This window comes from Tachypleus tridentatus, chromosome 7 (genome assembly GCF_004210375.1).
Source record: "Tachypleus tridentatus isolate NWPU-2018 chromosome 7, ASM421037v1, whole genome shotgun sequence".
NCBI lineage: Eukaryota > Metazoa > Arthropoda > Merostomata > Xiphosura > Limulidae > Tachypleus > Tachypleus tridentatus.
This window is the reverse complement of record NC_134831.1, coordinates 17,176,997-17,189,392: the sequence shown is the minus strand read 5'-3', so window position 1 is coordinate 17,189,392 and position 12,396 is coordinate 17,176,997. Positions and strand designations below refer to the sequence as shown.

The following is a 12,396-nucleotide window of genomic DNA, read 5'->3' as shown; positions in this document are numbered from 1 at the left end:
AGGAAGCAGCAGTATATGTATAACACACATCATGGTCTTAAAAAAAAAAAGAAAAAAAGTTCTTTATCATTTCAATAAAGCTTATGCCAAAATTTAATTATAAATAAATTAATGATGTCTCATCAATAAAGAAAGTTTAAAAATTTACACGTAAATATGTTGAACAAGTTATTTCATTTGTTGATCTCAGGACACTTTTGTTATTTAATATAGTAACAGGAGTTATTATGGAGAAACAAAGGTGATACACATACAGGAGTTACAAACAAGCAATAGCAACTAGATGTTGAATTTATTAATGGTAAAAGTTCTCATAACAGATATTAAAAAACAAGAGTGAATATGTTGGAGAATGTGTGCTTTCTTACAGTAAAGCCACATCAGGCTATCTGTTGTGTCCACCAAGGGGAATCGAAATCCTAATTTTAGTGTTGTAAATCTGTAAATTTACTGCTGTCCCAATGAGAGACAGGACAATGCACTTGCATGTTGTATATCAATGTATGATTGTTCTACTGTTCTACATTTCTATATTACTTTCCTAGGGTTTAATCAGCTTGTCTTTTGACTTCCTGTTTTTACAAAAAACCCATACAACATAAATAATGTTTGCACTGAGACTTTGTGCAAGACAAGCCAAATGTTCCACCAGTTTTGTTACTGTCAAAATATTGTTCAGCACATTTGCTGTGTGCTTAGTATCACCATTGTTTGAAGGTGAATCCCTGCCTAATGAGTCACGTTCCTGAGGGAAGTTCATGCTGGATTATCATTGGTTATACTTTTCTAAGTCATGGTGTCATAAATTTTGTAAGTTATTGACACAAGTGGTTAGCATGTCACCCAAACTCATACCAGTCCACTACCATGTTTCATTATAGATGTGGTACATTGATTGTGATAGTGGCCTCCTGTCTACCACTGAAAAATTGTTAATGATATTTGCTGAACAATTTGAACTTGGAACTATCCATAAAGACCATGTCTCCACTGTTTGTAGTCTGATGCTCATTTCAACCTTATATTACTTCTATTCTCATTAGCATACTTCAAGCTGCAACACATCTACTGAGACCAATCTTTGCTAATGTATACACTGTTGGAATATTCACAACAATATTTATAGCAGGTAATTAGCAAGAACTGTATGTGAACATCGTCTACATCATAACAAACATAATCCAAGATATTTGAGATTACTTTTGGATAGTTTGGTTTTCCAATATGACAACTTCTATTAATAACAGTACCAGTTTCATGTACCCTCTTTAAAACCTTGCATACAGCTGATATTGAAAATTAGAGTATCCTTGACATACCAAAACTTTAATTCTCATACACTTGCATTGTGGTGTTTCAGTGTTGGGAGCCCTGACTGAATGAACATTACTACTACTGCAGTATGACTGCTTGTAGTTTTATAGGTTCATGCTAGTGTGCCACTTTCTGAATGGTTGGTAACAACTCATTACAGTGGACACTATCATCACTTGACTGTGTTTTGAAGCAGTTTGTTTTCACTACATATATGCACATTGGAAATCCTACATTCCTTTTAATCCAAAGATGCATAATGGGTTCATAAACTGTCAGCCATGGGAAATGTACCCCAAATTCTACTGTTATAAGTCTTGAAGCTTACTTCTTTACCATTAGGGGACAAAAAGTATACCATGTCTACTTGGTAAACAAAAAGAAAACCAATAAATACAAAAAAGTTCCCCCCTTTCTTTTAACAGGAAATCAGGCACACAAGAAATTGTATGTTTCTTATTATACACCTGTTAACTCAATTTAGCTATTTGTACAAGTTAGAGAGTTCTTACAAGAAAACAAAAAATGAAGTTTGATAATTCACTATGCTATTTGGATGCCCAGTAATTTTGAAGTTTCTCTTTACTATATATGTATATAAAGTGTATGTAATTGCATATCATCACTTTATTGTGTATTTTGAATGTAATTTATATACACACACACATATTGGAGAAATGTTTCTGTGTACACAGCCCCCTGAAAGTGTTGAGATTTCCTATCTCCACTTTTCCCAAAGCACAGAAATGAAAACCAGCCAGTTATCAACTCAAAAATAAGATTAAAAGCATGAGTTCTCAAGTCCATAGTTCACTAATTGCCATTTGAAGACACAATAATTATCCCATTCTTAATAAAATCCCCAATGTCAACCATTATCATTCCAAAATTAATGTGATAATAAAAATTAACAGAAGTGTGATCCAAATAACCTAAGGTAAAGAAACAAAATATTATGCAAACTCTAATTATTTTGTTCTTTGATATGCCAAAGATTCATCACACAACTTCTATTATCAAGCAAGTTTTATTACTTCTTTTCAAATAAATCAGTGTATTAACAATTTTACCCATTTAGGCTTGCAATAGTTAAGGAAAAAGTAACACCAAGAGAAAGAAAATTCTGAATAATTTGTAAGGATAAAAAATCAAAAAAAAAAAAAACTTTCCTGCAGGAAAATTATAGCAAAGATTCGGGTTTCCCATCATTTATCTTATTTGTTCAAATTGCCCTGTCTAGTTTAACTAAATATTTTCCAGGTGTAAACAGAGAACAGAACAAAATAATAGATAACACTGATAAAAAAAAAAAAGGAGGAAAAAATCACCTGGTCTAATTGTTCAAAAGTATAAAAGTTATCACAAGTGTTTCAACATTTTTCTTTATTCACATAATTGTAAAATTAAAAAATATCACTAATATGTAATGTGGTTTACACAGCATCTAAATTAAAATTCAGTAGTTTATAGTATTAAAATGTGTTAGAAAATTTTTTTTAAACACATCAGCCTTCACTTCAGATGTTGGCATATTTACAGTTTACAAACTTTTGTCATACACATTCTCTTTGAGGAAACTAAAACTGGCACAGTGTGCATCACATTAAAAAAAGAACAAATCCACCATAATAAAAATGACTCATGCCTCTTCTTGCATACCCCCACTGCTATTTTCATTAATACTCAACACACTCTTCCTGCTAAAAACTGAAGCTATATTTGTCCAAACTTATTTTTCTTTTTGTTTACATTTTCTTTAGTATGACATCACAGTGAAGTAGCTCCCAGTTGCCATTTACACAAAGCTTTGTTTTCTAAAATAAAACTTTGATTCTGCTTGAGTGAAACAATTAAAACATTACTTTTCATTGCATTTAAAAACAAATTATTAGAAAGTACTAATTATTTTAATAACATTTTTCTTTTTACTGAGAATACAGCAGCTTTATCAATCAATAAAAAGTATGTTAAGAATGCGTTCACACGTTTCATAACTTGAATACTTAACTTTGCATGACACTTAACATTTCTTCACAAGTAAACAGATAACAAGAGTTGTAATTTAATATATAAACTGTGTGTATTTATGTTACTCAATACACATTAGAGTTAAGTTGATTATAGTTGGATGTAGTTGTATTTTCATATACACACATCTTAATTTTTGAAGTTACAAAACACACTAAACAAGCTAATACCTCTATGAGAAGTGTCTAATCATTCCATATTCTTAGCCTGAAACTGAATGAACATTTTTTATTGTTGTATTTGAAAATTTATAAATATATTTTTACCAATAACATTTCCTTCATAAATGACAAAATACAACATGGTGGGGAAACCAAACTATTTACAAAGACATTTCAATAGAACATGGATAACTAGTTTTTATCTGAAGTATCTTGTAAGATGCATATTTATTAATATGCATTGAAGTTTTAAAGCTATGGAGTAATAAGCATGTTTTACCACTGGTGTGCTAAATGCAACAAGTTTTATTAGTTTTTAATTATACTCCATAATGTTAATTATTAGCCAATTCTTGTGCATATGCAGGTGGTTTCATAACCTGCAGGTGGAATGTATTTATTCAACTAGAATATTGTTGTTTTCAATTACTTCTCAATCTTGACTTTTGATATAAACTATACAACAAATTTCCTCATTGAATGAGTATTCTTTTTATATGGGTGACCTTGGTGAATAGTTGCCTTGTAACCTGGCTATAAATAAAACAAAAGTTACCTAGAGGCTTTATAGTTGTTGTTTTTTTTCATCTGAGAATCTTTTTCCTTTCAAATGGCCTAATAACAACCTATTACTAGTTACATTATAAACAGCTCTTTTTTATTTATAAGAAAAACAGTACATAACTTGGGGTCTTAAACTGATTAACATGTATATGATTTTTAACTTTCAATCTATATAGAATATCTTCAGTGGTACAGAAATATATCAGAGAAAAGACAATTATTCAGGCATTTGACTATTTAGATAATGTACTATATAAAGAAAATATGTAGTTTTAAATAATGTCTCCTTGCATTATACAAGCCACTCTGCTATGACTATTTTGGACAAGACTTATTCATATCCCATCTCTTTAGAACAAAACCACTTTTTAGTACAATAACTGTTTGACTGTAGATGCAAAGCATTTTAGCAATTCCTTGCCAACAGAAGGTTCTGTACACTGTAAGAACTATGAATATAGATGACTATACATGCTTTCTTCTAGCAGTTTCTAGCAGTGAGTTGAGTGGTATTTTTGTTATTGACACAGAAAAGTAGCATATAAATGCAACAACACTTGTACATGTTTGGTATTAACTTCCACTTGAACAGAAGAACACCCTTTAGACAGAGCCAATCTTTTGTTTGAAATTACTGATGCATAGATCAAAAGATTTGTTTTATCACATTGTTCATACAAACCTTTTGCTGTAGGAAATAAAACATAATGGAAAGATTTTGTATATTTATATGGTCAACCTTATCTTGAACATGATTCTGTTACATTCCATAGCCATGGTAATAGTTTCCAAATTGTAATAAAACTTTATATTATGGGTTAAAGAAAGAAGAATCTAATGGGATTAAATATAATATTTACTGAGAATGAATGAGCAAAAAAATGAAATCTAATGGAAGTAACCAATGTTTTTGTCAACTTGAAGCACACAACATCTTTAAGAGCACAAGCACTTAGATATTCACAATAAAAATATATAATAATCTAAAGCATTATTAATTACTTACTGTGACCAAACATAAGGGGTTATCAAGACATACAAATTCTGCTTAGAGTTAGAAAACCATAGCTACACCACTGCAACTTTTGTTTTATACACAAATTAACATAATTTATGCATATCTCCTCAGGTATGAAATACTAGCACTAACGACAGTTTTTCACATTTCTTACAAATGCTTATTTTACCAGAAAAGCAGGTTCAAATTATCTTTCAATAACTTTCTACATAGTTGACAAGTTAGATTGTTTTAAATTTTGTTTAAAGCTACTGAAGGGCTATCCACACTTGCCACCTATTATTTCAAAGTGATAGACTAGAGGGAAGACAGCACAAGTCAATACCACCCATTACCAGCTCTTGGGCTACTCTAATTGAATAGTGGAATTTGACAATTGTCATTATAATGCATATACAGCCCCAGAGTAAGGAATGCCTTTTTTTTTTTTTATAGTAACTAAGTACAAACCACAGAACCTCAGACCCACAGTCCTCCATACTATTACCCATACTGCACTTAGCTAAATGTGTTATCAAATAGACATAATTCAGGTATAATAATTTAGAGCACACCAAACAATGACTGAAGTAGCATCCAAACATCCATGTTAAGTATTTGACTGTCACTCTTATAATGCACAGCTTAAAGCACAGGGTACACTTTGGTGTGTTGTGGCTTTGAACCTAGGTCACTGGCTCCATACACCAAAGCTCTACCACAAGGCCAACCCACAAGTCTACACTGTCAGCATTATCCCTAAACACAGATCTTAAAACATTTTAAAGATTTTTTATAGGCTTAAGTGGTATTTTACTCAGACATAAAATAATATATATAAATTTAACAAACAGGTTAAACCAACACTGATAAACAGTTATTATTATTGTAAACAGCCTATTTTATATTGTCAGAAACTTAACATTTAAACATTTTTGATTAAGAAAGTGAACAAAACTTCAACTCTGATAAGCATGAAAGCCTTTTCTTATAGTTCATAAACTAGACAGGGCTAAGGAACCATCCACCAAGATAGATATAAGCACATTATAAAGAATTCAAAAGTTAAGTCAAAACTACTTAAAAATTACTACCAACCACTTACTGTACTTTCATGATATTCTATTTAATACAGCTTACAGTTCTGAGTATCAACCTATGTAAATAAAACAACATATAACACAAAGTACATTCTAGCATCTGCACAGAATAATGTTAACAATGTTAAAATTACAATTAAAAAAATCAGATATTGTTCATGTCTACACATCACATTTTTTGTAAGACAAAAAAAATCATCAAAGGGAATAACAGACTGCAATACTTTTTTTTTTTTTTTTGCCAAAGATATAGTTATAATTTCACAGATTAAAATCCTAGAATTCATATTCTGTAGGAGTTAAATTTACAATTTTTCTTTCTTCCTTTTGTACTCAATTTGGCAAAGACGAGATGCTTCCACTTGATGATTGCTCTAGAGAGTAAAACTACAAAATGGAAATATTTCTACAGAAGTCCAATTGAAAAGATTCAGTTTGTAATAAACCACTTCTATATTGCTTCCCTTTCAACAAATGCAGAACCAGCTACTTTATAATGGCATGGTCATACTTGATCGCTGGGCAATATCAGCCTGACAGTAAGGGCATTTTGACTGGTGTGGAGCACACTGGTTACATAATACATAATGATTACATGGTAACAAGGCTACACTACGATTCTGGTTTTCACATACCATACACTTTGTTGCTGTTTTATGATAAATCACCTAAAAAAAAAAGAAACAAAACAAAACAGGAATAAAATTTCATAAATAAGTTCCAATTTGTAATTAACCTTTATCTTACAATAATTCATACATGATGTTGTGCACTTAACTGCTACTTTCAAATGTTCAGTTCTATTTAAGACCATTCATATATAGTTTTTCTTGGTGTAAATTTGAAAACAAAAACATTTTTAATTAACCAGTAAGATTACATTTGAAAACCAAAATTATTATATTAAAGCCAAATGCAAAAAAATACTCTGTTTATAGTAGCATGATCCGCTTGGAAATGTTTGTTTGTTTTGAATTTTGCGCAAAGCTACACAAGGGCTATATGCACTAGCCGTCCCTAATTTTGCAGTGTAAGACCAGAGGGAAGGCAGCTAGTCATCACCACCCACCACCAACTCTTGAGCTTCTCTTTTACCAATGAATAGTGGGGTTTGACTGTCACATTATAATGCCCCCATGGCTGAAAGGGTGAGCATGTTTGATGTGATGGGGATTCAAACCGGCAACCCTCAGATTATGAGTCGTGTGCCTTAACCACCTGGCTGTGCCGGGCCACAACTCCCTGCAATGGTCAAAGTTTGAACCAGTCTGAATCTGTTAAGTTTATCTCCTCATCACAGTAATATTATGTTTTACTTGCGGAGTAAAATACTGGAATGAGGACTGTTCTGAAAATATTAAAATTAGTCCTTGTTATTTAATTCAGAGTTGAAAGTGTTTTTGGTTTCAATCCCTGGACAAAGGGTCTTGCTGATGTATGAAGGAATTATGCCTATACTGTGACTGTCTCTTCTGGTTTAATTCTGACCTTTACAATGGAGATGACAGATCAGTGTAATGTCAAACTTGTAGCATTTATTACTCTATTATCCATAAGCACCAAGTTAGTGTTTTTTTAAGTATAGTGACAGTTGTACCATTTCAATCCCAACAGTATTAAAGAAACCTGTTTCAACACTTTTGTACATCCAGTTCAGTTTCATGTTGTCTCCTAGAAGAAAAATTAATGAACACCTTACTTCTCCCTTTGAATTTCATTAGGGTACAGGAGCAACCAAAATGACCTTGGTCAGTTGAAATTAGGCAGATTTTCAATTAAGTAACTTTCAATGATTCTTTTTTTTGTGTAAAATTCTTGCTGATTTTCCACCAATTTGATGGCCAGAATCTGTCCTATGAAGAAAAATTGCATTGTTTGCATTTCCATATATATATCTTTTTATGTTTAGACTTTTTTTCTTAGCTTCATTTTCAGGTCTGATACAGCATAATTGTAAATGCCCTGTTTTACTTGTTTAGGTATTGTACAGTTAGGTTATTTTTAATCATGTCTGAATACCTGTTAACATTGCATGACTGGTGTTGTTGTTTACAACCATGCAGACCTTTATTGTTTGGATATGTTAATTTTGTACTTACAATATGCATAATACAGTATGATGTGAATGATGAATGTTCTAACATGTGTTCATATGGCTACATACAACTGACCAATATGTTTTCATATAGGATACCATAAATACTTCTTTTTACCTCCCACTGCCTGAGGAATGTGATGGTGGAATGAGAGACATGACTGGAAGTCTTCATGTATCCATATTCAGTTGGTTTTGTTTCTAATTGGGAGATTCTTCCTTGTTATGTTGTGTACTATTGTATGGGACAAGAGGAACACAGTTAAGTGTTCATGGACTCTCAGGTGTTATAAAACAACACGTTTTAGTTACCACAGCTGGAGTACAACTTAAAGCAACTGCCTTTCTGAATGGTCTTGATACCTCAAGTTCACCTAAATTCTTTAGTTTCACCAATGCCATTAGACACAAGAAACATCTGATTTATAAATCCTAAATATCCTTAAATAGGACACATCTTTATGCTCTGAGAGTATGAATATGTTGATCAAAAAAGGTTGTTATATACCCTTTCCAAAGTGATACATTTTTAGTGGGATTACATTACCAACAAAACACCAATCAATGTCAAAATGTAGTTCTGATACATTCTATTCCACATTACTTTATACTGTTTGCGATTGTTACAATACTTTCCAATCAAAATATTTTAAAATTTCAAATGTCACATATTCAACTCTCAAAAAAACCCACCTACCTTTATGGAATTTTCTGGAAACTGCTTTTTATACTTATTTTAAAACTACAGATTTATATACTTAAGTGTTATACAAAAATTTACAAAAAAAAGTAAAATGTAAAATTTCTTTGAAACCTTATAATAAAGCTTTCTAAGATCATTTAAGAATATAAATTAATGTATTTAATTACTATACTGCAGATAAGATAATAAAATTTGCCCAAAATTAATACAGAAAATATAATAAGAATTCATCTAGAAAGATACAACAATTTTTCATACAGTTGAGATTTACAACTTGAAAAATAGTAATAGGTTACCAGAGCTTTCATTTATATTTTGTTATTTAGAAATGATGGTTGATAAGAATGCAAAATAAAACATGTTTTTCTGGTACACTAAATAGATCCCAATACAGCATTAACAGTCTTCAAAAATTTCTTTTTAAAAGCTTTTTAAATTTAATTGGTTCATAAATACATATGTTTAAACTCTTTAAATTTATCACTTAATGCTTCATCCTCAATGATAGCTGGAGAACCATTGTCATTATCAAAACTTCACTTAATTGCACAAGTTTTAAAGGATTTACCTTTTCTAGCCTTTCTAGTTCATTTATTAACTGGTCTTTTATTTGTTTGAGTTCACCCAAAGGTATAGTTTCTAGTTCTGATACTCCTGTTAGTGTGTGTAGTAAAGAGCCACCAGAAAGATTTTCTACTTCCTTTTGGAGTAAGTCTAATTTTGCTAAAGCCTGAATGAAAGAGAGAGAGAAAATAAGGTGAAAGAATGTGTAAAAAAAATGAACCTCAAATTCTGAAGAAATTATATTACAATAAGTCCAAATATTGTATAGCAATATTTTATTAAGACCTTAACACACCAACTGCTTGAAATATAACTGCTTTCATTTTTGTACTAAAAAACTACAGATTCCAAGTTTACAACTTAAAAACACACAACCCAGTAAACATGTTATTTGTTATTATTTTATAATTATGGATGAACATTGGTAAGTAATACGTTATTTTCATCACATGCAGTTACACTGTCCAATAAACAATTAAACATGTCTTAAATACATCTCAAAAGAACCAAATGCTTCTTTAATAACTGATGGCACACAAATGTGCTATTACAACTGACATGTTTGTGTTTATAAAATCCAGGAAAAAGCTGCTAGTAGAAACAAATATAATACAATTAATGTTTTTGAGAGTAGTTTTATTTTTTTTAATTAATAAATCAACCAGCAGTTTTAATCATAAGAAAAAAATGAAAATGTTTGGAATTTAAGAAATACTAATTTATAATATTAGTAACAGGTATATTTTTGCAAAAATTGAAGTAAACCCTGTAAAAGATAAGAGTTAAACAATTTACAATTATTAAATAAACAAGCATTAATACTTAAGAAACAAAGTATGAGTTACAAAAATTAACAACATATTCAAAACATTAAAAAAAAACCAAAACCAAAATATATTTGTTCAAATAACTAGTAATGTGAAAACTTCAAATCTATCTGTTGATAGTTGTAAATGCTTTAGAACATCCTAATTAAACATAATATTTTTACAATGATCATGAATACAAGCTAATACATGTTTATCATATTTTTTAGATAACCTACTGGAATAATGTAGAGACAAACAAACATCTATGATTAAACTGTTTGTTTATCTATTAGCATAGAAGCAACAACTGACAAACAATATTAATTTCCCATCATTTTTCATCTCCTTGTAGCAAATTTTTTTATTATAAATGTAAGGTACAGGACTGGTTCACTGTTATTTTCTAAACTTCATATTTCAATCATCAAACATGCTCTCAAGGAGATACCTTGATTGCAATATTACTTTAAAATCTTTGCAACTGGTTTAATAATTTCTAGAATCTTTCACTATGCCCATGCCATTTCTATAGAAATAATATGCTTTTAATATTTTTTACAGATTGCATATTTCATAAATGCCTTTTAAAAGTTTGTTTGTTGTTAAGCAAAACTATACAATGAACTTTGTGCTGTTTCCATGACAGGTATTAGAACTAATTTTCAATAAAATAAGTCCAAAAGCTTAATGCTGAGCCACTGAGGGTACCGTAAAGTTTGATTAAAATGAAAATTCATCCAGTTTTAATTCTTTCAACTTTAGCATGCTTACTCATTGTTTTCCCTTCACTTTTCTCAACACAATGGACTAAATCTCTTGAACACATTATTTCATCGTACTATAAAGACAAATAATCTGACACAGTAGAATATAGCCACATAAATATCTTACTTAAAATTATATTACTGTACAATGATTATTATTATTATTGCAATACATATTTTACTTGGTTCTAAAGATAAATGAATGGATTCCTTACAAATTCCACATTTTAAAAATATTCATGCTTTTTATCAATATATCACTGCTTAATTAAAAAATAACAGTACATTAATAACATCAAATCCATGTTAAAATTCAGTTAAAAGGTGGAGGGATATACCAAACCTATAGCTACTGTTTGAGATTGAGCCAGTAATTTTTACAACACAAAATACATTAAAAAAGCAAACAAATTCAAATACAGCAAACTTTGACATGACTAAAATTATATAATATCTCAGACAACATAAAAAAAATATTAGTTTCAACATTTCTATATTTTTCTTCTCTAACTTTGTGAAATTATGTTGTTTTCCACTCAATCTCTAGCTCTTCAATTATCTTATGTACAGCAAAAGTTAGTCTTAGGAACATTACTCTTACTTTCTGAGGGTTTCTCTACGATTTTTAAGAATTGTACAAAACACTATTACTACATACAATTTCATTATTTTTTGAAAAGCATAAAATCTCAGAATATTTTATTTAAAACTAATTTCTAAAATAAGTAAAATATAATCAAAACTGTATATTCCATATAACATGCATGTGCTCATAAACACACTCTTTAAAGGATACCACTGATATAGTCATTACATATTTACCGTGTATTATCTTACGTTTGTGTACTATAAACAACAGCTACCACAAACTACTAGCTTCGAGTGTTTCTTTAATCTAAATATTACACATACCTCATCTCTTTGTTGTTCTTTAACCTTTTCTCTTCTATTTGCATCTTCTGCATGTCGTTTCCATGCTTCACATGCCTGGAAAGTTCCGAGGAACTCCTGAGCGAGTTTTTTTAATACAAAATTACTAACAAACAACAAATATACAACCCAAGACACAAAAAATTTGTGTAGCTTATGCAAATTAGTATTTTATGAGTTAACCCATTTGTACTACAATATTTTGGCTATGTGTGCTAGTTTTATACCACTTAAAACTTATACAAATGAGTATCTTACATCTTTACTAAAGTGAATTGCTACTGCCACAGTTCTGAACAAGCATCTACGAGTAACCTGCAAACTTTGAGCAATGATATTGAAATTATTTGTATTAATAATTTCAAAC

General features: G+C 30.3%; 1 protein-coding gene across 3 annotated transcripts in view; it reads right to left on the bottom strand.

Annotated features, from left to right (window-relative positions):
* Positions 1–2,325: 2,325 nt before the first annotated feature.
* The window catches only part of LOC143255208 (RING finger protein unkempt-like), a 49,326-nt gene continuing 39,255 nt past the window's right edge, over positions 2,326–12,396 (bottom strand). For 2 of the 3 annotated variants that reach the window (XM_076510504.1, XM_076510505.1), the window contains exons 14-16: positions 12,012–12,107; positions 9,531–9,692; positions 2,326–6,832 (exon numbers count right to left, since the gene is read on the bottom strand). In XM_076510504.1, coding sequence (XP_076366619.1) covers positions 6,656–6,832; positions 9,531–9,692; positions 12,012–12,107 — 435 coding nt within the window. In that variant the 3' untranslated portion in view covers positions 2,326–6,655. The remainder of the gene's footprint in view (positions 6,833–9,530; positions 9,693–12,011; positions 12,108–12,396) is intronic. The other variant, XM_076510506.1, reaches the window with a different exon arrangement.